The sequence below is a fragment of the Oryx dammah genome, unplaced genomic scaffold, assembly GCF_014754425.2.
Source record: "Oryx dammah isolate SB20612 unplaced genomic scaffold, SCBI_Odam_1.1 HiC_scaffold_26, whole genome shotgun sequence".
Classification (NCBI taxonomy): domain Eukaryota; kingdom Metazoa; phylum Chordata; class Mammalia; order Artiodactyla; family Bovidae; genus Oryx; species Oryx dammah.
Genome location: NW_024070210.1, coordinates 59,473,874 through 59,500,420, shown reverse-complemented (window position 1 = coordinate 59,500,420; position 26,547 = coordinate 59,473,874). Strand labels below are relative to the sequence as shown.

At 42.1% G+C, this 26,547-nt stretch overlaps 1 protein-coding gene across 6 annotated transcripts; it reads right to left on the bottom strand.

The window, feature by feature from the left end:
* Positions 1-232: 232 nt before the first annotated feature.
* Positions 233-26,360, bottom strand: VCPKMT (valosin containing protein lysine methyltransferase). 6 transcript variants are annotated; one of them, XR_005718719.1, is made up of 8 exons: positions 25,863-26,360; positions 25,656-25,766; positions 25,412-25,484; positions 24,488-24,607; positions 23,397-23,501; positions 20,835-21,204; positions 1,855-2,098; positions 233-1,672 (listed from the first exon to the last, which is right to left on the bottom strand). XR_005718719.1 is itself a non-coding variant. In XM_040226799.1 (6 exons), the coding sequence occupies exons 1-6, from the start codon at positions 26,126-26,128 to the stop codon at positions 21,190-21,192; spliced, it is 690 nt and encodes a 229-aa protein (XP_040082733.1). In that variant the 5' UTR covers positions 26,129-26,360; the 3' UTR covers positions 20,191-21,189. The 6 variants fall into 6 exon arrangements, 2 of the variants coding, with proteins under 2 accessions (XP_040082733.1, XP_040082734.1); XR_005718717.1 differs by having other exon boundaries at positions 233-2,098; XR_005718718.1 differs by lacking the exons at positions 233-1,672; positions 1,855-2,098 and adding an exon at positions 20,191-20,326.
* Between the last annotated feature and the right edge of the window lie 187 nt (positions 26,361-26,547).

The following is a 26,547-nucleotide window of genomic DNA, read 5'->3' as shown; positions in this document are numbered from 1 at the left end:
GGTTCCAGAAAGGAGGTGGCTATGGGATCCTAAGCAAGCCTTCACCTGTCTGTGTCTTTAGATATCTCTAAAACAAACAGGTATATTAAAAGGTGCAGTGGTTCTTTCCCTTCCAAAAGACCCTATGTAGATGTGAACCCTGTATCAGGAAGCTGGGCTCTTTTTTTAAAAACTATATTAAAATACTCCCCTCTGACCCCATCATTGCCACCACACACCTACACACACACAGTGAAATTATAAAACAGCACCCATTTATTAGTGCTAAGTGCCAAGTGCTTTACATCCATCATGACACTAAAGCTCACAATAAACTTCTGAGGCCGCTATTAAGTTTTCAGACACCCAGAGAGGCCACAGTGAAGGCCAAAGAGGGAGCCTAGATTCTTCCCTGTAAAACAGGAACCTGAGCCAGGTGACCAAGGCCCTCCAAGTGCTTGACCGTTCTATACATCCAGATTATTGCATTCCCAAGCCTTCACAGTCTGCCATGGTCCTGGGACTGGGCAATTCCTGTGGGACACTTCCTGACGTCTGAAGTGTGAAATGGCACTGTGTCCTTGGGGTTCTACTTTTCGAATCTGTTTTGGGTGGGCTGGTTTTATGAAGCAGTGCAACAAGAGTTCTCTTCAGGCTCTTGAGAGCCTCCAAAGCAGACAGACATTCTGTACTTTTGATTCCAAACTGCCTCCCTTCCTCTCAAAAACTCAAGGCGCTCGACAGTCTCACTGGGGAGAGACTCAGCTCCCTCCTGTGGCTTTTCAGTTTGTGTCAGGCTGCTGGGCAAGGCTGCAGTGATGTGACCTCACTTTCGGTGTCTGGTTTCAAAGCACGTATTTAAGTCTCCGATTCTACTGCAGCTGCACATTTTCTGAGCCTTTATCTTCTATCCCTGCCTTCAGAACTTCAGTCTGTGAGGCCAAGCTCCCTCCCTCTCTCACACACACATTCTCATTCATTCTCGATCTCTTTGAAAATATTTCACAGTGGAAAATTAACACATCGGAATTAACACGGTTCCCTGTGACAAGAAACCACACAGAAGTGAGAACCAGTATTCTTATAACCGCAGTCATAAGGAATGTCTTTGGAATCATTCTCCTCTTCACAGGGCTGAGAGCTCCAACAGAACTCAGCAGACTAAGACAGGCTTGGAATGAGAAACGCACACATTTATTACGAGCAGCTGCATTCATCTGAGTTCCTGGAGGGATGTGGGGCAAGACCGGCATTCATTCACTGCTCTGGAAAAGCCTGATGCCATCAGCACCCAAAGGAGCGAGTTCCGGGCGCCGTGTGGGGCATTCACCAGGCTGCAGCCCCTGCGAAGGTGGAGTCCAGGCTCTCCAGGGAGTTGAGGGCACAGGGTCTCCTTATCCCCACAGCTGGGGCACCAAGGGGCGGGGCCCAACCTGTAAGAGGTGGGCGGGGCCATGTGGGGGTACTTCTGAGCAGTTCCGCACACTGGCCCCCTTCCCCCACCCCAAACCTTCAAAGAAACCGTTCAAGGGTCGCAAGTCCGCGCCCTGCCCTGGGCGTTGCAGAGGGGCAGGGCCCAGCCAGGCACCTGCAGTCCCGTCGTTGGCCCCTCAGGGATCAAAATCCTGCCATCTGCGAAAGGAAGGCGCCGCTTTATTTCCGGTTGGTCCTTTCTTTGGGTGGGGATTTCTCTCTGGTTTTTAGCAAGAAGAAATACAGAACACTCAGCTTAATTTGAATTTCAGATAACAAATATGTTTTGGTATAAATATGTCCCCAATCCTGCAAGGGGCATGCTTATATTAAAACATTTTTTGTTATTTATCTGAAATTAAAACAGCACTGGGTGTCCTGTATTTTATCTGGCAACCATACCCCCTTACAGTCTTCCCTCCCGGAGGCCTTCCCAGGGAGTGCTTATCTTGCAATGTGCTCTCAAGCAGAAATTCGTCAGTTCTGATTCTCCTGGGATTCCTGGTGAAAAAGCAGACTTCAGGCCACATCTACTGAATATAATTTCCAGGGGTAGGACCCAGAAATATACATTTTATCAAGGTGGTTGTCTAGGTGATTCTGACACACATTTGTATTAGTTGTTTACTGCCTCCAAACAAATTCCCTAAAACACAGAGGATGAAAACAACCACATTATCTCACAGTTCATATGAGACAGGAATTTGGAATTGACTTAGCTTTGTGATTCTGGCTAAGCTTCTCTCATGGTGCTGCAATCAAGGGGCTGGTTCAGGCTGCAAACATCTCTAAAAACTGTTCTGTTGCTGGAGAACCTGCTTCCAAGCTCAGGTCCTTTTTGGCTATTGGGTGGAAATGTCCGTTCTTCAACACATGGGCTGACTGATGCCTTTTCCCAGAGTTAGGGATGACAGAGACAGAGACACACAGAGAGGGAGGGAGAGAAAGGGGAACTCTCCAAGACAAATCCACATCCAAGGGAAGAGAATTATGCAAGATCATCCATACCAAGAGGCAGAATCGTTGGAGGGTTGTCTTAAGAGGCTGTCCACCACCATATTCAAGTTCGAGAATTATGATAACAAGTTAGTCCTCAACGTACCACAACCAAAATCACATTTAAAAATTGGAAGTCAATGTCTTCCCTTACTCACTTTTTTTCCTGTTTGCACCCCTCCTCCCCATATAGCCCTTGGGGATTTAAGACAACATCAGGAAGAAAAATAGTCAGAATGACAATCTTAGGAGACTAGCAAAATGTTAAGAATTTTAAATGCCTGCAAATATTGAAGAGGAGAAAATTAAACACCAATCCCATGCATACATGGCTGTGTCCACCCAAAAAACCCTCAGCATTCAATGTGACTCTTGAAGAATCTATGAGGACTTCTGGAAATATAATATATAAGATGACCAGTTGTCCCAATTTGCCCAGGTTTCTCCCAGATCCTTGGAAACCCTTCAGTCTCAGGCAAATTGAGATGGTTGGCTATCTTCTAACATGGAGCCAATAAGAAATCAACCACTCTGCCCCTGTCTATAGATTAAGTGGGTCTATCTTGTGATGAAATGGAGAGTGTGGGCTTTGAGCTAGAAGCCCACCAATATGTGCCCTCAGCTGTGACTTAAGCTATCTCACACAGGCCCCATGATTCTGCTTTAGTGACGCTTAAGTATAACGATGCCCATGGAAGTACCTTGTCAACTGAGAGGTATTGCTTAGATGCTCTTTTCTACTCTTTTGAAGAGAAGACCCCGATCCTAACGTGAAAGGTGGGACCAAAGTCATCACCCATTTATACTTTTGCAACCAAATATGACATTGTCTCTTTCAATCAGGCAGATGTGCTGGTCTCCAGAAAAGTAAACACAGCCCACAAAAGCCTTATGACACACCTTTAATCTTCATTCAGTTTGCATTTTAATCCCTCAAATTGATTCACACTGTTCCCTCCAGAAACTGCTACACTACTGAAAAGGACAGTCATCTCTATTGTATCCTCAATGACAAGTTTCCCAGAAAATCTGTGCAAAGTCTTGATAGGAAAGACATGATTCACTTTTCACAGCTCTGAGGGTGTGATTCCCTCCTCTCGGGAGAAAACCTGTCACCAGCGGCACTCCATCCCTCACCCTCCTCTTCTATCCCTCCAGGCTTGGGAGGCTTTTTTTTTTTTTTTTTTTGCTACTGAGAAAGGCAGCAGTCTGTAAATCATGTTCAACTGTTCAAGGCAGGAGTCTGTAATCATGTTCAAGTGTTCATTCCTTCTCTTTTTTTCTTCTGCCTTTAGCAGTTCTGTGCAGGCCTGCCCAGTTATATTAATATGATGCCAAATCTCAAAATCAAAATAGGAAATGCCATTTTGAACAGACGCCAGTGATTTTTGAGGAGGGCCGGTTAGCAAGACCAGCCACGGCTTGTGTTTTGTCCACTCTCCTCCTCCACCCGCCCCTGTACCCTGGCCGTGTGTCCCAGGCACCCAACAAAGATGCCGGACTGATGACTGGATGCCGAAGAAAGCCCATCTGGTCTGGCCTGTTCCCTGCCACTCTGCCACCATATAAGCTAGGAGCTGTCCTGAGTCTCAATGGGAAGAATGATGTCTGGCCCTACTGCAGCATGGGGCAATGTGCAAGGATCAAATCAGATTCATGTAAATGAAAGATGTTTAAAAATCTTAGAGTGCCATAAAAATGTAAGGGGTTAGGTTTTATCAGAGTCCTTCCTTCAGCCTGCTTCAGGTATCTGCATAGCTGAGTACTCCTGTAGTAGTATAATCTGCACGGTTTACTAGATGAGAATTTCTACTTACTGACCTCAGCCAGCTTATCTCATAACTATAATCATCTTAACACAGCCACAAAGCTGTTGCCTTATGGTTTCTGTTTTACAGTTTTAATGCTTAAGAGGCTGATTTTTGGCCCTGCGTTAAATTAGACCAGTCTTCAAGGTGTGTCCTTTCCTTGATATGCAAGACGGTCATACCTCAGTTTATGAAGCAGTCTTTAGCTTTCTATTTTATAATATCTCTACATAAATATAGACTGTTTTAAAAATTTGTTTTTGAAGATTTTTCTACAATAAAACTAATTTTAAAAAACAGCAATGCTTAAGCTAAACTTAAATGAGTACCATAATTAAAGAAGGGATTATAAACACATTTCCTCTGTTCATTAAGTTGCGTGCAAGCTTGTATTTAATATATAATCAAAACATTCACAGCCATATCAAAAGAAATAACAGAAAGTATTCACTAATAACTCTACCTACCTGATACAAGTGACTAGTCTGAAAATGAAACCAAGTAAATTGTTTCACTATAGCATTTTTCTTCTGGAGGAGAAAGGATGGGAGAGTTGGGCTCAAAGACTCAACCTTATTCAGGGCACTTGGGGAGTAGGCCTAAGGGTGAATACCATGCACAAGCTCTCTCAGCACATCCTTGTTTTTTTCTGAGCAAAGACACTGTGAGATTAATTTTATGTGTCAACGTGGCTGGACCATGGAGCCTAGATTACTCATCAAATATTCTGGATGTTTCTGCGAGGGTCTTTTTGGTTGAGTTCAGTTCAGTTGCTCAGTCGTGTCCGACTCTTTTGCAACCCCACGAACTGCAGCACGCCAGGCCTCCCTGTCCTATCACCAACTCCCGGAGCCTACTCAAACTCATGTCCATTGAGTCGGTGATGCTATCCAACCATCTCATCCTCTGTCGTCCCCTTCTCCTCCTGCCCTCAATCTTTTCCAGCATCAGGGTCTTTTCAAATGAGTCAGCTCTTCGTATCAGGTGGCCAAAGTACTGGAGTTTCAGCTTCAACATCAGTCCTTCCAATGAACACCCAGGACTGATCTCTTTTAGGATGGACTGGTTAGATCTCCTTGCAGTCCAAGGCACTCTCAAGTCTTCTCCAACACCACAGTTCAGAAGCATCAATTCTTTGGCGCTCAGCTTTCTTTATAGTCCAACTTTCACATCCATACATGACCACTGGAAAAACCATAGCCTTGACTAGATGGACCTTTGTTGGCAAAGTAACGTCTGTGATTTTTAATATGCTGTCTAGGTTGGTCATAACTTTCCTTCCTAGAAGTAAGTGTCTTTTAATTTCATGGCTGCAATCACCATCTGCAGTGATTTTGGAGCCCAGAAAAATAAAGTCAGCCACTGTTTCCCCATCTATGTGCCATGAAGTGATGGGACCGGATGCCATGATCTCAGTTTTCTGAATGTTGAGCTTTAAGCCAACTTTTTCACTCTCCTCTTTCATCAAGAGGCTCTTTAGTTCTTCTTCACTTTCTGCCATAAGGGTGGTGTCTTCTGCATATCTGTGGTTATTGATATTTCTCCCGGCAATCTTGATTCCAGCTTGTGCTTCATCACGCCCAGTGTTTCTCATGATGTACTCTGCATGTAAGTTAAATAAGCAGGGTGACAATATACAGCCTTGATGTACTCCTTTTCCTACTTGGAACCAGTTTGTTGTTCCATGTCCAGTTCTAACTGTTGCTTCCTGACCTGCATACAGATTTCTCAAGAGGCAGGTCAGGTGGTCTGGTATTCCCATCTCTTTCAGAATTTTCCAGTTTGTTGTGATCCACACAGTCAAAGGCTTTGGCATAGTCAATAAAGCAGAAATAGATGTTTTTTTGGAGCTGTCTTGCTTTTTCGATGATCCAGTGGATGTTGGCAATTTGATCTCTGGTTCCTCTGTCTTTTCTAAAACCAGCTTAACATCTGGAAGTTCACGGTTCACATATTGCTGAAGCCTGGCTTTTTGGTCAAGGTTAACATTTAAATTGGTGAATTTTCAGTAAAACAGACTGTTCTCCCTTAAACAGGTGGGCTTCACCAATCAGGTGAAGGCCTAAATAGAATAAAGACTTGGGGGGGGGGTGTCTGAATGAGTCCCTCAACTTCTCTTAGGCTTGATTTCCTTGTCTGAAAAACTGAAAGCGCTTTGTAAACACTACTATATAATGTCTGGTGTTACATTTATTGTATTACCTAAACTCACAGTGGCAGCTAACACTTGAGGACATTGTATGTGCCAGGTTCTGTGCCACATACATATATTATCTCATTTACTCCATCCAACAACCTATGTGGGAAACAGCAGTACTGACCCCATTTTACAAATGAAGAGACTAAGGTATAGAGAAGTTAAGGTACTCGCCTTAGGTCATGCAGATGGGACGCAGCAGAGCTGGGACTTACACCGAGATCTATCAGAACTTGGGGAATGTTCTCCCTAATGATTAGCTCTGTGACCAGGGGGGAGTTATTTGACTATTCAAGTTCTGACATTCTTGTATGTAGTGTGGGATGCGTGTATGTCTCCCAATCCTGGTGTGAAAATTCAGGGGATCACATTCTAGCACAAAGGAGGCATCTAGCACAGTGTCTGGTGTGCGCTCAGAGTGCAACAAGACTTCCACTCCAGATAGCTGGGTCCCGCACTGCCAGTCCCTGTGTACAGAGGATGGCAGGTGGCCACAAGCCCAAAGGAGCCAGATTCACTGGACATCAAAGGCCACTCTGCCACACTTACTAACATCGTTTCAAGAAATGTTCTTCCTGAGAAAAGTCAATGAATTTGAACAATTTTTTTTTCTTATATGTTAAGACTTAAGTATGTTACGAATATCTTCTTCTTAAATATATTTATGAGAAGGCTAATTTACTCTATAACTCAAACCTTTTGGCAAATCAAACATTCCTTAAAATACTAATGAAATACATCCCATATTTAAAAATACAGCTATGAGATTATTGTGTTAGTTTGCTCAGGCAGCCATAACAAAGTCCCAGAGACTAGCTAAAACAACAGAAATTTATATTCTCACAGTAATGGGGGCTAGAGGTCCAAGATCAAGGTGCCAGCAGGGTTGGTTTCTTTTGAGGCCTCTCTCCTTGGCTTGCCAACAGTAGCCTCCTCCTTGTCTTCACATCTTCCCTCGTTATTCATCTGAGTCCTAATCTCCTCTTCTTGTAAGGAAACCAGTCATATTTGGTTATGGTCCACCCTAATGGGGCTTCCCTGGTGGTGCCAGCGGTAAAGAACCTGCCTGCCAACACAGGAGATGTATTTGATCTCTGGGTCAGGAAGATTCCCTGGAGGGCATGGCAACCCACTCTAGTATTCTTGCTGGAAGAATCCCGTGGACAGAGGTGCATGGTGGGCTACAGTCTAGATGGTTGCAAAGAATTCGACACAACTGATGCGACTTAGCACGCAGTATAATAATGGCCTCATTTCAACTTAATTACCTCTTTAAAGGTCTATCTCCAAATACAGTCACCTTCTGAGGTACTACAAGCCAGGACTTCAACATGTGAATTCTCAAGGTACACAATTTAGCCCAAAACAAATATATATTTATTAATTATATTTACATTAAAATAAATTCCTATTTAATGGACCTCTTCAGAATCACTGAATATGCACGAAGAATACATTCACTGACTATATTTGAGAAAATATATGCATGAATATATTCATACAGAGACTCCTGAAACAAGCTTTCAGTAAACTGGTTATTTCGGTAAACCTGACAAGTTGGCCATATGGTGAAATGACACTTGTTCAGTCGTCTCTCTGAGAATCAACAATTGGGCATATTGATCCAGAGCTGATGAAAACCTGCATGAACCACAATCCAACAGGACCTCCCCACCCCCAAGAGTATCACACTGCTCCCTGAGAGAGAAAGGCACCAAAAGCCATGATCGACTGTGGAAACAAGGGCAGCAGGTGGTTGCCAGGAGGCCAGGAAGAGGTGCTGAGGGAAGAAGGCGTGGGGGAACCTCCGAATCTGAAGTAGGTCAGCTCAGCAGAGTGCTCCCAGGGAGCCCCCAGATCCTGGATCAGGGGACGGGCTGGGGAGAGAGCAGGGTGCGCCTGGAGATAACTCCTGTTTCCGCGTTTCTTTTTCCCTTCCCCAGGTTGCCCCAGTCAGGCCACACGGGCAGTTCTGTGCCACAGCTGCTACTTGCTAGTCTCCCCACTAGTGAACCCTTTAGCAGCTTGAGCTCCCTCATGTCGAGGCCCAAGTCCCCTCTTTCATTCATTTAAGAGTGAAAACCCAGGGTCTTGGTGATAAACCCCTTTCCCCCTAGGTGCAAGCGTGCATGCTAAGTTGCTAAGTTGTGTCTGACTCTTTGAGACCCCATGGACTGTGGCCTGCCAGGTTCCTGTCCTTGGGATTTTCCAGGCAAGAATACTGGAGTGGGTAGCCATCCTCTCCATCAGGGGATCTTCCCGACCCAGGGATCAAACCTGAATCGCTTATGTCTTCTGCATCGGCAGGCAGGTTCTTTACCACTAGCGCCACCCGGGAAGCCCTTTCCCCCTACATCCCCGTCCACATTTAGCTACATCTTCCTCCCTCCCCCCTTTTCTTCCTTCCTTCCCTCTGCTTTCCCTCCCTTCTTCCCATCAGTCCTCTAAAAGAGATGACCCTCTTCCTTCCAGAATCAGTTTACCTGCTCTGGATCTGACTCCTCTACTCTGGGCTCCTCTACAACCCCCCTCCCCTCATGCCCCCTCTTTATCTTCAGCCACACTCTCTTCTCTTCCATCCTTTAGTACAAGCCTTCTTTCAACTAAACTCTATGAAATAAGCTACTGCTTTCACTTTCTCCACTCTACTGCCTCACTTTTCAGTCATATTTCATTTTTGTATTCTCTCCAGGACCTACCACAAGCATCACAGGCACTCAAGAAAAGTTGGTTGGATTAATTACTGGGGAATAGAGTATTCCTCAAGCGAGATGTGCAAGGATCATGCAGGGTGCAAGGACTCTGTTCTTGACTTTAAGGAGGGGGCAGAAAAGTCAGGGAGACAAGGTAGAAACATGGGAAAACAATGTTACTAGAGCCAAACTGGAAACAAACATTAGAGAATCTTTAAAATGGAAGCATGGGGAGATGGCCGCCCAGGGCTTCCGTGAGTGCCAATCAGTGAAATCATGGTGAGTGGCAAGTACCATGATGATTGTGCCACAGCAGGGGGCACAGAGAATGAAGGCGCATCATAAGGATGGGGGATATTCCAGTTGGGAAGAACGGTGTCCCTGGCAGGAGAAAAGCAGTGGAGAACGCATGGAATCTGGGCATAGGCCAGCTCTGGGGACCCAAATGGCAGATTTCCCATGGCTAGGCGTCTTTAAATCAGACCTCGGAGCCCTGCAGGCCAAGCAGCGTTTACAGCCTCCCCTGGACAGACCTGCTACCCTGGATTTTTTCAAGAACAAGGAAATAAGACCATGTTGAGTTGAGGAGGCCTTTCATATGACAGGTTGAGGAATCAAGGAAAACACATTTGCAAAACCAGTCTAATCACCTTTGCTCCCACAGTAAGAGTAAGAATAACAAGAAGATAACGACACATCAGTAAAATGCTCAGCATGTCTTGGGCCCTGTCCTAGCGTGCTCACTCCTTTTAGGAGCCACCTCCTTTCCATAGCGAGCAACTCACAACCCATGGGTGTCCCATAAGCCTGGCCCACTGAACACAAATGAGGAGAGATGGTGACTGTCTCTCTTCTGTGACAAGAAAGAGTGAAGGTACCTATTGATAAGATCTGGGCCAAGGTCAACTAGAGTCCAAAAAGAAGACAGACTGAGGAGACCAAGGGGAACTGAGCCACCGTCTGTCCCTCCTTCCTTCTGTGGACCTTTGGCTAAGGCCCCCTGCTCATTAGAGATGAAGCAGATACCCTGTTTCGTTTTGAATGGCACATACTTGGCTGGGAAGGGGAAGCATCATCCAGCCTTTTGTCGGATGTCAGCACCAAGCGCAGTAACTCGCATCTCCATCCAGCTTTCAAGCTGACACTGGGCTCTCCCATCCATTTTCCTGTTTGAGCATCCTAAGGACTCTGTGGGTGGGCAAAACAAATGTCACTATCACCACCACCATCCCCATCTGATTGAGGGATCTGCCAGAGGACTCACAGCTAGTCAGCAGAGGCAGGAGGTCAGCCTTCACCCTCTGGCTCCAGTCATGCCAGGAAATCTCCATCAAATGCTGCTGAGGCATATCTTTAATCAGGAGGCCAGGGTAACCTGAGGGGCGTCAGCTAATCACAGTCAATACCTGGCACTGAGTGTTTGGAAAGATGACAGCTAGGTACCTGGGAACTCACAGAGGAGTCCAGAGAGTTGTGGGAACTCTCTTGTGCTCGGAGAAGTATTTCTGTGGAGATTTGCTGGTTGGAGCTACTTTGTCCCCAGGGGAGGCTGAGGAGGCCAGAGTCCTGGGCTCTTAAGAGAAGCCCACTCTCCCTGCCAGGATCCTCGTGGAAGGACAGCAAACAACACCGTTCTTTTTGTTGAAGAATAATGGTCAGTTTTTCTAGGCTACCCAGCAAGTTCAGAGACATTGGTAAGAAAAATAAAGCCTCCAATCTTTTATCATTAATCACAACCCCATCCCCACCCCTCCCACTCCAAAACACACTCATTATCATACTCTCTGCTCTCTACTCACATTTCACAGGCCTGGGCACAGATCTTTATCTAAAGCAAGGCCAAGTGGCATCTTAGCTATTAGCTTGGGTCTTATGTTAGCCCTGATCACATTAAGCATGATCACATAAAGTAGAACTTACATCAAATCTGACAGTCTTGAGCCCATCCACACAGAACACCAACATCTAATCTGGTTTCCTATTGTTTGGGAATTTAATTCTCCTACCACTGCAGTCAATCACCTGTCAATCATCAGAGCTGCCTTTAAAACTAACCCAGACCTCTATTGTGAATGGTTGTCTTGTCTTTCATCAATCAGTCCTTGTGAAAGTCAGGGATCATTCTGGAAACTTAAAATTCATGGTTAGATTTTTTTTTTTCTTGACTTGGTTTCAAGATGCCATATAGTCATAACATAAGGCCCTCAGGTATCTCACACAAGAAATTACAATTAATTTTTAAAACTAGCTTACCAATATATTTGGAATAAAATGCTGCTGCTAAGTCACTTCAGTCGTGTCCGACTCTGTGCGATCCCATAGACTGCAGCCCACCAGGCTCCCCCATCCCTGGGATTCTCCAGGCAAGAACACTGAAGTGGGTTGCCATTTCCTTCTCCAATGCATGAAAGTAAAAAGTGAAAGGGAAGTCGCTCAGTCATATCTGACTCTTCGAGACCCCATGGACTGCAGCCCACCAACATGATATGAATATAAATTCTAGTTAAAGTTTCATATCTGGTGATACAAAAAAAAACATCAGGTTCACTTCAATGTTTCCAAATACCTTGATATTCATGACAATTACATTTAAAGTTCAGCAAAATATGTACTGCATGTAACATCTCTAACCCAAGGGTCAGCTTTGCCTCCATTCCAAAGCCCTCCTCTGGCATACACTGGGAAGGGGAGGTTTTCTTTTCCATCACTCTCGGTGGCCCCTGCAGTGCTGAGACCCTCCGGGGCTCTCTCTTCCTCCCAGAATTTATACTCCTATCATGTTATTCCAAACAGATTGGTAAGGCAGTTTCTAAAACTTACTCTTCACTTTCTGCTACCACATGGAGTCAGACTTTTAGGAAAGCTGTGGAACTAAACGGAATTGAAATAAAGTAAAAAAAATGAAAACTTCACAATAAATGCAGGTTTTCTTCTATAACCCAAGGAAGCTTTCCAACCTTTCTTAGCTGACACCCTCTGTGTCTGGTCTTGCTCTCCAGATCTTGGACCTCACCTAATACCTGCTGTAATTCTCCCTCCACTTTTCACACTCAGCCCTACGCAGATCCACTTGCTCTCTGAAGCAATTCATTCTCTCAGTGCTAAACAACAAGTCCATGATGGGGATGGAGAGAGGGAGGCTTGAATATTTTCTGGATGCAAAGGTGATGGGTATGCTCTTTGGTAACGCAGGAAAACCACTCCCACAATGGGTTTTTATTTCTTCACTTTTGCTGAGTAGTTTATGACATTTACTTTTGTAGTTTGATAGGTTAAGATACTGATCACCTGCAGTATGATCAATAACTGACACTATTTTAGGAAATCTATAAATCAATGGCTAAGATGATTAGGCTGGAATTATGCACAAAATGAAGACTTAAAAAGCAGATTACTTCTTGGGAAAAGTACTGGTTGGGAAGGATTGTAAGATAGGGGTAGAATTCGAAAGGCAGAAATGTTTGAAGGGTCTAGTTAGGACCTGCTCCATGGCAGGGAAGAGAAATCCAACCTCAAACCAGCAGAACAAAGTTAACTTGGTTATACAACTGGGAGTCTAGGTGGTAGAGCTGGCTTCAGAGTCTCAAACCGAATAATCAGGACAGTCTTCTGATTTCTCTCTCTGAATCTAGATTCTGCTTTTGTCTGTGTTGATTTTTCTTTGGGGGAAGCTAGTCTTATTTTTATCCTTAGCATTAGCTACCTTGGAAAAGAGGAAGTGCCTCTTATCCAGGAGGGCTCTGTGGGGCTGGCATCGGTCATGTGATACCCATCCTTTAACTGTGGGGGTGGGGGGGAAGTGAGTCTGTTTGGCTGGGCTTGGTCATGGGGCAGGCAGAGGGTCAGTTCTTAAGAGATTTGGTCTTCACAGGTCAGCTGGGAGAAGGCTGATGGAAAAGATCACGAGCAAAGATAGAAGCCATGAGGCACACTGTGTACACATCCAAGAGAAGTCCATTTTGAGAGGATAGCAAGAAGGAAGCAAAAGGACATACACCAAAGCGCGGACTGAAGACCTCATGTGGGACTTTCTAGCTTTGGGAGGTTTTTGAGTAGGATGCTGAACAGTCTGGAACTCCCTGTCAGGGGAGTACACTAGCGCCACTATTTGCACAGTGTGTGGAGAGATGCTACAAGTGGGAGACATACAGGGGCATGGATTAGCGGCAGTGAGCCCTGGTCTCAGGTGACAGCAGCAACAGGAAGGGGAGGAAGATGGGACACACTGAAGGCAGCTGAAGAGGTGACGCCAGGGCTCAGAGGAAGGGTCAGGAGCGGGGGCAAAGAGGGGGAATCTACAGTTGGCTTGTGGGTGGGAGCAAGAGAATGGCCAGGTCTCCCCTGTGACTTCTTACTCCCTTCTTGTGATGAAGGTGGAGCCTAAAGAGAAAGTGAAGAAGTCAGGGTGCAAGTAAATGACAGACAGGCTGCTACACTGGGAATCCCACCTTTCTGACAATAAAGGCTTGTGTTTTTTGGACCAAGCTGTGTTGCTTCCATGGGATAACTTCTCTCCAGTTTGCAAGAATTTACGAGTCTGAACCCTCAGAGCAGATAACTGAGGCTTATGCTGGAGAGACGCCTTCTTCCCTATCCTTGTCCACATATATTATCTAGTCTAACCATCACCACTGTGCTATCAGGTAGATGTCACTCTCACTTTACAGAGACGGACACTAACATTCAGAGAACTTAACTTGCCCAAGGACATACAGCTAGATTAGATGGTAGTCAAGTGAGCCATTTTCTCCTTAGGAAAAGAACAGAATGTATAAGCTTGGGCACATAAAGGGACAGTGAGTGGATTTAGAACAGACCTAGGGTTGTCTTTGGAGCTAATTTGGACTTTCATTCCTTTTGGCCACAATGAACCTTCACTCCTCTCTTCCTTGGAATCTCAGGTTAACAACCAGACACTTATTTCAGACAGAGAGTAGCAGACTGAATGTGGATGTCACAGATATGCTAGAGTGAAAAGAGAGCTCTGAAAGACAGAATTTTAAAAAAAAATCCTTGTGACAAGATTTAGAAAGACAATAGCTATTTTAAAAGTACACTGTACCTATGTTCATAAATGTCACCGAAACCCAAAGGCATTCTCTGGTTAAACATTTATTATTTGTGGGAGTGTGAAACTTGTTTTTCCTGTTTTTAAGTTTCAAGAAGCCAGGTGTATGTTCAAATGTCCATTATATGCCATGAGATTATTCTTTACACTCATTTGGAATGAAAATATCAAGCTTCTCATCTTAGCTTTGGATAAAACATGCTATTTGTTGTATCCCAATATGCAACTGTACTGTGCTCGCAGTACAAGCCAGTTTTCAGGACACATTCCTAAAAGAACAAGGTCAGGTAATGAATGGAGATACATGCGATTGTTTGTACTATATACAATGATTTGTCAAAGCACCGATGAGCCAACAAATGAATCTGGACCTCAGACTGTTAAATGCTTGGACTTCAATAGATTAACAACTTAGAATAAAAGTTAACTTTAAAAAAATTACTCAAGAGTGTTTAAAAGCACTGACCTGTTTTAACAGACTGCCAGTGATGATTCATGAGAGCTAATGACATGAAGGAAATCTGTTAAGTACTCAATATGGCATCTAGAACAGCTCTTTCAAAAGCCTTAACTTTGTTTTGCAAAGCAGCAGCATCATTGTTTCTAACCTTGTGAATAGTAAAAAGTGTGAATTTACCCTTCATCAAAGTAAGTTAGTGTGTCATAGCTAATAGATGTTTCTAAAAATTAAGACCAGCTATCTAGTATTCATAATCATCTTTTCCATCAACTGCAAACAAAAAAGGCTTGAAAGTTTAACATAATGCAGTTAAGCACTTGTGTTATTTTACACTGGCTTATGGAGAAGTAGATACAGTTCATGGTTCTGGCTCTCATTCTTGTCTGCTGGTACACACAGAATCAGCCTGAAGTTAAATGAAGTTCCTGATTCTCATCATATATACTGATCACAGGGTAAAAGATGGTTTACCCAGGAGGCAAGAGCTGCAGAGTATTTTATAGTCACTTTGTTCTTTTAGAATGAACACATCTAAATTCTGATAGTATGAGCCCCAGACTTCAGAAAAATGACCTGGTGCCACTTATCTGGTCTCAGTTTAACATAGAGAAGAACCACACAGGGAAGAATTGGGTAAGGTTCAGGATGGTGGGATCCTGGAGCTTCAGCCAACAAGCCCAAGCTCTGGTATTTGGAAATGAGGATCTCCTCTGTTTTTCTGGCCTCTTAATGCTCATGGCACTTAGCTTTAGAACTGTAAAAATGAACAGCAAACAAAGGTTTTCTTTTCATCACATTCTATTCTTCTAAAATTGCTTACCTGTTCAACTTACTGTGGAACACTGTTCTCAGACTCCTCCCACACAAAAGCCATTCCCACCGTGATGGGGTAGTGATGTTCATGAGCTCGATACTCTCAAAAAGATGCCCAGATTTCACACCACAACACAGACTTGCATTAATTACATTTCCCCAGGACCCTCACGTAAAGTAATTCCAAGCCTGCTATAACCACAACATTTATCGAAGGCTTACTGTATGCTGTGTATTTTATGTATTAAACAGAATTAATCCCTATGTCAAACTATGAGGCAATCCATCATGGTTTTACCTCATATAGGAGGAAACTGAGGCACACAGATTCATACAGCTAAGTAAATGAAGAACTGAGGTTTAAATCCAGGTAATCTGGCTTCAAGGCTTGTGAGCTAACAGTTTTCAGGATGGTCATGAGAGAAAACAAAAATCATAGAGATAACTTGTTCTAACATAGTTCTTTGAAAACTTTGCTATTAATAATGAATTACATAAGATATATCTCACAATTGATATGACCTGAAATACGTAACAGCTTTCACCCAACTGGTGAAAATGATTTCAGAATTTGTTTTCCTACCCCAAATCATTTAAAGCGAAAACTTAGTTTCCCATTACTTGATTAATTTTCAGTAAAATTTTGTTGCCACAAACTTTTTCTAATTCAAATAAGGCTTAAAGATCTTTATGTTATAAAAACTGAATATTATTTTTTTTAATGTTTATTATCACTGAATCAAAAATTTCAAATCCTGATGTTCCTTGAGGAAAAATTAAAACTGAAAGTCAAACAGGCAGCCTAAGTTTACAGAACTGTGATACAACCAAAGGCAGAGCTTTAGTCTTTTGATGTAAAAGCTACTTATTACTCTAGTGAAGAAGGCATACTGGTTTGAAAACTAATTAAAATTAATTAGAAGCTTCAAGTACCTCAGATGTAAAATCATGCATTATATAAAAAGTACTTTCAAGGTGAATTTCATTTTTAGAACTTGAACTAATTTAGCCTTTGAAGTATCTGTCATAGAAAATACCAACAGTAGAGAAATGATTTATGAATTGTAATTTATGTAGCTATATGAACAACATTCAAAAATTCAAAAGGCATATCAAAATGCAACAGAAAATAAATACAGATTTACAAGGAAAAAAAAACCCTGTTTCACCTACCCTACTGTTATGGTCTGGATGCTTACACCACTCCCCTCCCCACCCATTCATACTCTGAAATCTATTCCTTGGAGGTGGGGCATTTGGGAGGTGAGCAGGTCATGAGGGTGAAGCTCTCTATAAATGGGATTTGTGCCTAGTAAAAGAGATCCCAGGGAGTGCCTTGTCCCTTCTGCCCCGTGAGGACAGCTGCCTATGGACATCTTGATCTTGGACTGCCCAGATTCCCAGAACTGTGAGATATAAATTTCTGTCATTTGTAAGTTACCTAGGCTACGGTATTTTGTGATACCAACCCAAACGAACTAAGACAACCACATTATATTCTGAAAGCAACTCATAACAGGTAGGTTTATTCTTTAAAATCTAATGTACTTCACTTTCAAAATGCAAGTGTGAATCCATTTAAAACATTCTATTTTAACAATTCCTGTCTATAAACTGTTTAAAGACCAAGTAAGCAACGCCATCTACAGGGAACCTTAGGAACAACAGTCATAGTTCTATGACCCACATTTTTTTTTTTTTATGTTTTATTTATTTATTGGACATGCAGCATGTGGGATCTTAGTTCCCTAACCAGGGATTGAACCCATGCCCCCTCCATTGGAAGCTCAGTCTTAACCCCTGGACCACCAGGGAAGTCCCCCACACTTTTCTTTGGGGCTTTTCCTGGTGGCTCAGACCGTACAGAATTTGCCTGCAATGCAGGAGACTTGGGTTTGATTCTGGGGTCGGGAAGATCCCCTGGAGGAGGAAATGGCAACCCACTCGAGTATTCTTGCCTAGAGAATCCCATGGATGAGAGCCTGGGGGCTACAGTCCACGGGGTCACACAGTCAGACACAACTGAGCGACCAACACTTTCACACTTTCCTTTAAATAAAGTTGTCTGTACTCTGAATTGACATCATTTAACAAGGAAACTGGCCACACTGTGTAAAAAGTCCCACTAAAAATCATTCTGGATTGTTAATACTTCCTAATAATCAACCTTTACTTCCAAATTCACCAAACATGACCCATGGACCCTAGGTTATGAACTGTAGCAGGTTAAGATTTAAAACTATGTAACCTTAAAGACCTTGATAGCTATAGTCTATACAGGGAGGAAACAAGTCATTGGAGGTTACACCTATAATAATTTTCTTTTCCTAGCTCTTGAATCCTCCCCCTTCTTTTTTGGGGTGGCTACCCTGTGCTGCAGGTGAGATCTTCAGTTCCCCTGCAGTGGAAGTGGAGTCTTAACCACTGGACCTTTACGGAAGTCCCTCCCCTTTATTCTTGAGGAGTATCACCTTTACCTTCTTGGCCAAACTTTCTAAATTTTCACGTATTTAGTTCCTAAAACTCAGCCCTGTTTATTTTAAAACATCCTATTTCATAGAAAATTCCACATCAGATTCAAAGCTCTTTCCTCCCTTTACAGTACTGATCTAATCATGATTTGTTTTTATGTATCTCTTTCCTTTTCTTCGAACTCTTCTTGGGAAGTAGCTGCTAGAAGAGGCTTCTTCATTGCATTCTCAATCTAGGCACTTTAACAAATTTAACTCTGGTTTAACTGGACTGGGATGGAGACTAAACACAGTTTTTGTTTGCTTTTAATCTTCCAAGTACATCTAGTCTGAGCAGCACTGCCTTACTGGGTGGCTGGGTGGGGTGTGTGGCTCTCTAACTGGCTATAGCTGCACTGTGGTAAGTGGCTTATAGGTTTCACTGTGCACAGTGACAAGCCCCACTTGGGCTAATTCCTGAGCGGTTCCTCCTGGCCCTGGCAGTCCCTTGAGATTTGAGCATTGTCTATATTCTAACTCCCAGCTAATGGCATCACACCTCACTCGTCTGCTGCACCTGCCTTTTAACCACCCCATGTTGCTGCAGAAGTCCTAATGCCTTCAGCTCACATATCAACTCTCAACTGCCTGAGATCCATCTTTAACGCCTCTCTGCCTGACAGTCCAAAACTGCCATGCTCCGAAATTAAACAGATGTATTCATCTGCAGGATAAAGACAAATCCAACCAGGTGGGAAAATGCTAGTCTAACCTTCTTGGAGGCATCCTGGATCTTGAATTTCTCCCCAGGTCTCCCTCCTGTGGCTTCTGAGTACAGATATGCTCTGTTCCCTCTCTCATGAGAGCTCAAAGGACTAAATCCCTTTCCTCAACACTGCACTTCCTCCAAAAGAAGACCTTTCCCAGGTCTCCACAGCTGTGTGTGGATGGCAGTTAGTGACAGAGCTTGCTACATGACCTGGCAACCCTCAGGAAGCCCGGCAGTGCTTACTAATCACTATGGTTCTCTGATCTTAGAACATGGGGATTGGTACCTTTTAAACTCTGCTTTGGCCTTATTCCAGAATAAGAAAAACAATCTCACTTCACTTTCTGTTACAAAGTACTTAATCCTGTAGTCAGTACCTTGTATCAGTTCCCCAGAAACAGATGGTAATCAATGTATGACGGTGGTTTAGTCTCTAAGTCATGTCTGACTCTTATGACCCCATGGACTGTAACCCGCCAGGCTCCTCTGTCCATGGGATTTTCTAGGTAAGAATACTGGAGTGTGTTGCCATTTCCTTGACTTATTAAGCAGTAAGAAAGAAGGAGTGGAAATAGGACATGGAAGAAGCAGCAGCACACATAAGCAAGGGGGTGATTCCGGCAAAGCTGCCAAGAGGCCGATCTCATCCCAACCCCTCCAGGAAGTTTTGGTGTAAGGTCCCCTGTCGGAAGTAAAGGAGCTGGGCTTTCATTACAGGAATGTCAAGGAGGACTTCAGCTGAACACCCACAGCTACTCTATTTTAGAAGTGCAGTCTTAAGGGGAGGAGGGTGAAAGGGACCTGAGGAATTGGAGTGGACTACTAGGGCTGGTCATTGTTAATAAACTCATTTCTACAAGTTTTATAATGTTACGAAACAAGCCAGAAAGTGATCATTTGTTCTAAGACTTCACTAATAAAATACCTGGTATTATCTGTAACTAGAAAAATATCATACACTTAGGTTACACTAGCTGCTTAGTAAGCTGATTAATGAAATGCTAAGAGCAGTTTCAGAGAAGGCAGTGGCACCCCACTCCAGTACTCTTGCATGGAAAATCCCATGGACGGAGGAGCCTGGTAGGCTGCAGTCCATGGGGTCACGAAGAGTTGGACACGACTGAGTGACTTCAGTTTCACTTTTCACTTTCATGCATTGGAGAAGAAAATGGCAACCCACTCCAGTGTTCTTGCCTGGAGAATCCCAGGGATAGGGGAGCCTGGTGGGCTGCTGTCTATGGGGTCGCACAGAGTCGGACACGACTGAAGCGACTTGGCAGCAGTAGCAGCAGCAAGGGCAGTTTGGGAAGAAAAACAAACAGCAGAACAAAAGTTAAAGACTGAAGAAAGCCTGAAGGAAAAAAATTTTCTCTTGATGTTAATCTTTAATTTATCTAGGGTTGCTTTTGCTCTTTCTGGAAAGCAGTCACCTGCTTTAAACGTTTATTTTCTCTAAAGCTATTTCTGAAACATTCGCAAAGTCACAGGATCTCAAAAACAATGTTTATTTTAACACATAAAATGTGCCACCTAGCACCAATGCCTGTTAAGTACCAGCATTCCATCTGGTTACTATTACGCTTTGGAACCAGTGCGACTGGGAAGTCCTGACAGATCAGTCTGCGAACAGATGATTATCATAACATAAAACAGAGACCACACAGAAAAAAAATCATTTGGTAAATGTACACAGAACTACACTTGTAGTTATTTAAATAGCTTTCTGTTTCATATAAACAAGTTATCACCAGTGATTTTAGCCACATTTTCCTGGAAGCTACACATGAGGAAAAGTGCACAAGCCACATAAATTCACGAGCCTGAAGCTGGGCCTTTTATTCTCACTCCATTCTCAAATAAAAAATTTTTACAGATATCTTTCCCTCCCTTGCACTCTGACTTCTGACTTTTCATCTTTATTAACCGACCACAGTATAATTTATTATGTAATTCACAGGGTAAATTATACTATAATCAGTACGATGAAGGAAAAGCACAGAACTTTGGTCACAAAACAGTCTTAACCCTCTCTTAAATTTATCTTGATGACAAATTAAACTTTACTGATTTGAATTTAAACATTATTAAAGAGTAACTATATCTCTCTTTAGAAACTGGATTAACTTACCTCTATTTTCCTAAAAACACACCAAGCCAACCATGCTACTTCATTATTTTTGGCAGACTTTAGGCTAACCTCAGTACCTATTTTTATTGGAGGAGTGACTGACACAATGTTTCTTTTAAGCAGAACTTGATGTGGAGCTAAAAGTAAACTAAGTTGGATTTCAGGCCCATTGGCAGGTAGGCAGTCAATCAAGTCATTTTTCATATTGCAGGCAGCCGGTGGTCTATAGATCGGATCCCTAAAGACATGCTGAAAAAATCTGTGAACACAATCTTCCCATGCTGTATTCACATGCTTCATTCACGTTATTAGCTTACCCATGTTGTTAGAGGCTTGGGTAAGATGACTAAAGATTTCACGATGGGAATTTCTATAAGAAAAAAAACGGAAACCTTAAAAGACTGATTTCTTATTATATATTAAATATTTACTGGGCATTTAATACTAGGTATTATGCTTGCTGACAGCTAAATGCAATTCAAATGAATAGCTATATATAATGCTTTGCTTGGAGATGGTCTTTGTTAATGGCTAAAGTACAAGCAACCAAAGAAAGAACAGATATACTAGACATCATCAAAATTAAAAACCTCTGTGTTTCAAAGGACATACTATCAAGAAAAGAAAAGGACAACCCACAGAATGGGAAGAAAATATTTGGAAGTCATAAATCTCGTATGAGTCTGGTATCCAGGATATATAAAGAATGTTTACAACTCAACAGTGAAGACAACTCAATTTTAAAATAAGCAAAAGATTTCTACAAACATGTAAAAAGGCCAGTAAGTACACAAAAAAGATACTCAACATCATTAGTCATTAGGGAAATAAACACCACAATGTGATTACCACTTCATACCTACTGAGATGACTACAATAAAAAAGATTAACAACAATAAATGTTAAGGAGGATACGGAGAAACTGGAAAATGCAGATAGTGCTGATGAGAAAGGAAAATAGTATAGCAGCTTTGGAATAGTTTGGCAAATCCTCAAAAAGCTCAACATAGAGTTCCTGTGTGCCCTAACAATTCCACTATGGGTATACACACCCTCAAGAGATTAGGAAACATGCCACACAATAGTTTCACATGAATATTCACAACAGGATTATTCAGTAGAGCCCAAAGTGGAAGAAATGCTCATCAACTGATGAATGCGTGGATAACGTGTGGTATATCCATACAAAGGACTACTATTCAAGTGTAAAAAGAAGTGAAGTGCTGATGCAAGCTACAACATGGATGCACCCTTGAAAACACTGCTGAATGAAAGAAGCCAGATATAAGAAGCACACATCATGTGTGATTCCATCTGTATGGAATGTTCAGAATAGGCAAATCCACAGAGATAGACTGGTGGTTGCTAGGGGTTGGGGAAGGCAGGAATAAGGTGTAACTGCTAAAAGGTATGGGGTTCCTTTTTGGGGTAATGAAAATGTTTAAAATTAAAACGTGGTGATGGTCGTCCAATTAGGTAAATATACTAAAAATGGTTTAAGTGTAAACTTTATTGTATATAAATTATATCAAGTTAAAAAAACAAATGACTCTCTGCCCGCCCCCCACCCCTCCAAACAAGCCTTTATATTTAGGAAACACAAAATGTTTAAGCCTCAAAACAAACAAACAAACAAACAAAAACAAAAAAAACAAAAAAAAACCCACCCTACTTTTAAAATTATATAACAGCTTTGGCTAAAACTGGATCCTTTAAGGCATAAAATATTTTTAATTCATTGTTTTATCTCTAGAACCATGCCATATAATAATTGATCTGAATTACTAATCCCACTGTTCTTCTTTCTTTGTATTCAAACACCTACTCCTGATTCCAAAAAATGCACATTATCTGCTTTTGGCTAGAATGCACATAAATCAAAAAACTTCACCACAAATCCAAAGGAAAGATAATAGAAACAAATGGAACTAAATTAAGTTTAGCACCCTCAATTCATAAAAGTGATCTTGTTCTTGCCTTATACCAGTCACACACACACAAGGTGCTGGGGTGCACAGGTAGATGGGACACAATTCTTCCCCTCTACACATTCAAATACGAGGCACTGTATAAAATGTACTGATGGTTAAAGGAGGCAATCTAAAAGGGGAACATAAAAATTCTATTTAATTGAGTGCATTTTTCTTTATTGGACAGACCAATAAATAAAAACATATAACTGTTATAGTTGGACTAGTAAAAAAAAAAATTTGAATGGTTGGAGAGAGTTCACAAAGGTCAGAAGTGGCATTTAAAAACTTCTAAGAGATAACAGCAATTTATAAATAGCTAAGTTACTTGACTGAGGTAATGCCCAATTATAAAGCTATATAATTTGCAGCTAGAAATGACCTTTACAAAAAAGTCTGCCTTTTAGAGAACATACCTGAGGCCCAGTAAGTTAGGCAATCTTAACACTGAGCATTAGCACCCTAGTCCTGTTGTTAATCATTATAGCCATTTCCCCACATGAAAATTAATATCTACATCATACTCAAGCTCAGAGACAGTGTCCAGCTAGTGAAATCACTTCAGAGAATGATAAGGCAAACATGTATTTACCGATTTTTTCTTTCTGATGTATAAAATGTGAATATCTTCACTTCGATATTCTTCATCATGTTTTTCCAAAGGAATTTTTTCAAAGTCAAAGTCTAGTTGAAGGAGCTATAAATTTAAAAAAGATGCTGTTCAAATTCAATAATATGAACTATTCATTGATGACAGAAATCAGAACGGTGGTTACCTTTGGAATACTGACTGGGAGGGGTATGTGCAAAGCTGAGCTAAGCACTTGATATATATGCATTTGATATGTTTTAACTCAACTGAATACTGATTAATGACATCAAATTTTCAAGTATACATTATTTCAAAAGTTCATTAAAGTTCTTCACAGTCAAGAAAAACATAAAAGTAAAAAACCATTTCACCATATATCTGAGGCAGAGTCATGAAGAGTCACTTTACCCAAAGTAACCCTTTCAGAAGATAAAACTGAAGAGCCATAAAGATGTTTCCTTAAGAGGAACCACTTGTAATATGATGGATCTTTACCCATAAGAAGCATTTGGGTGACCACTGGAGGAAGATGGGTGAAAGACAAATGGGATTCTAAGTACTACTTCTGCAGCTTCCTGTGGGTCATTAATTCTTGCAAAAGAAAAAAAAAAGAAAAAGAAAAAAAAAAGAAAAAGAAAAGAACAACTTCAAAATAGGTACGATACATTGGCCAAAGCTACCATAAAAATACAGTGGAAAATACTGAAATGAAAACATATCACATATCATGTTTCTATGATGTATTCTCCAAAAAATATATACATCTTTAATATGTTCCTAAAAGCCAGCAACTTGTCTGATAAACACTGAAAACTTTCTCAGGAAATACAAGGGTGTCACATTATTATTTTACATGGCTTTACAAATACTAGATCAACAAGTCAGAAAAAAAAAATAAAGGGTCAGAATGCGGGTACTGGGAGGCTGGAGGCAGTTGTTAGAATGGTGCACTCTAAAGAATTCTCTCCTTGAGTTCATTCAAGCAGAATGTTTTCCCTACTCAAAATTACCACAATATACTGGAACACAAAGTCACACACAGCATCTCTGAAGGGTAATCCCTACAAAGGTAGATCTAATAGAGTACTCACCTCAAAATATTTTTTCTCGATTTCTGGATTTTTTCCCATTGTTCGCTGTTCATAACAACATATAATACAAGTCTCAGACCCACTGAGATCTTTTAGGGTTTTCAACAGTGGCTCCAAAGACTGTTCAAAAAGGAATATGATTTTGGTTAATGACTTTTAAAAACACATCTGTTTACTATAAAAGGGGCTGGGGAGGCAGAGGAGATAATTATAACTCTCTTAGAATTCACACATCTTTGAATCAATCTAACCCAGTAAACACAGTTACAGCTCTGTAACCAATGATTTGGTAAACTCTTAACTAATCAACCACTGTATTAATTTCAGCTTCCAGAGAATGGATTCAAGTGACTGCATTTTGGAGTACCCATGGGTAAAAATGGAATTGACAGCATTCTTAAAGCTTACTCTAACAGGATTTAAACAATCAACAATTTACTTACAAAAGAAAGCCCAACTTTAACTTGAACATAAGTTGGTTCAATGTTCATTATTGTAAAAAAAAAATGATTGATGCTTACACTATACAAACTGATATTCTAAAAGAAAAAAAATTCTATAAATATAATAAATCTTGCTCCAAAACAATGAATCCTTTAGGATGCAACTTACAGCTAACTTTAAAAAAAAAAGAAATCTTAGCCTTTTACAGGAGATCCAGAAGAAAAAATCCTTTAAAAATTTTAAGGAAGCCTCTCCTAAAATGCTCATAACACTTTTCTCAATAAGCTTCAGGGACCTCTATGTTAATCATGAGCACATATACGTACTTCCTGGTGACCTTTTTTTTCTCTTTGTTCATCAACTATGGAACATATATCCTGCATTCAGAGATGTTAAAATGCTAAGTAATGCGTGCTCCAGAATCCTCAAAATACAGTTTAAGTCTTCTAAAGGAAGAGACTCCACTCATCAAATACTCACCTCTTCGTAGTATATGCAGTCAGCCATCAGTATATAGTCTGGCGGAGAAGGAAAGTCTTCTAATTCTTCCCCCCTTAAAAACGTCAACCACATATTTTAAACTGTTGCTTTACTAATTTAAAATAGTCTTGTTTTATAAAAAGACCCAGAAATCTCCACTCGTATTAATCATGCTTTCAGTGAAACGCAATTTAAAGCCAACTACAAATTGTTATCTTAAAACAAGCTGAAAGGCCATACAAACCATTTCAGTACCTTGGCTTGAACAGAACCAGTGACAAGATGCTTGTTCATATTAATATTCATCTTCAGCAAGTCTTGCAATTCCTCAAGATCGGTGACTATGACATCTGCCCTATAAAATAACGTTGATTTAGGTGTAGGCACAAGAGTGGGAAGCCAGTAATCGGGGTTCCCGAACAAAGCGGCGTACCCTCCCGCCAGGTCTTACCCGAGGGTAGCGGCCATGAGCCCCACAGCCCCGGTGCCTGAGCCCAGCTCTAGCACCGACCGCCGGCTCAGCGCGTGGGCCCCATCGCCGGAAAATCCGGGCGTTTCCAGGTATTTAGAAAGGACAATGGCGGCATCCCAAACAACGCAACCCACGCCACCGGAGCCATACTGCTGCAGTCGTAACACCGTGCCATCTCGCTTCTCCAAAACTCGCACAAAGTTCCGCAGTGGATCCTCCCCAGAGGACTCCAGAGAAGCCGCCATCGCTGCCCGGCAACAAGATGCGTCGCACGCAGCGACGTCACATTCACGCGCACTATTCAGGGCCCCGCCTTGCCAGGGCCCCGGCGCGTCCCGGTGGTGGAGTTGGGGCTACGGCGCGTGCGCGAAGGCACAAAGCCCGGAAGGCAGCATTCTTCCAGCGTGGCCCAACGGTGGGTCGAGGCACCCCTACGCCCGAGACCGTCTCATTCTCCCCTAAATTACAAGTGTGGCTTAACGAACGGGCAGTTTAAATCACTTTTCCAGACAACGCCAACCTGAGCGTTTTTACCTGGCTGGAGACTGATTCACAGAGTCTTTTTTTTTTTTTTAAATTACTGGCTTTAGATCAAGGCAGCTTCCAAGATACTACCAAGGGTGGCTATAGTCTGCTTATCTCGAGTTACTAATAGGCTCCTAAA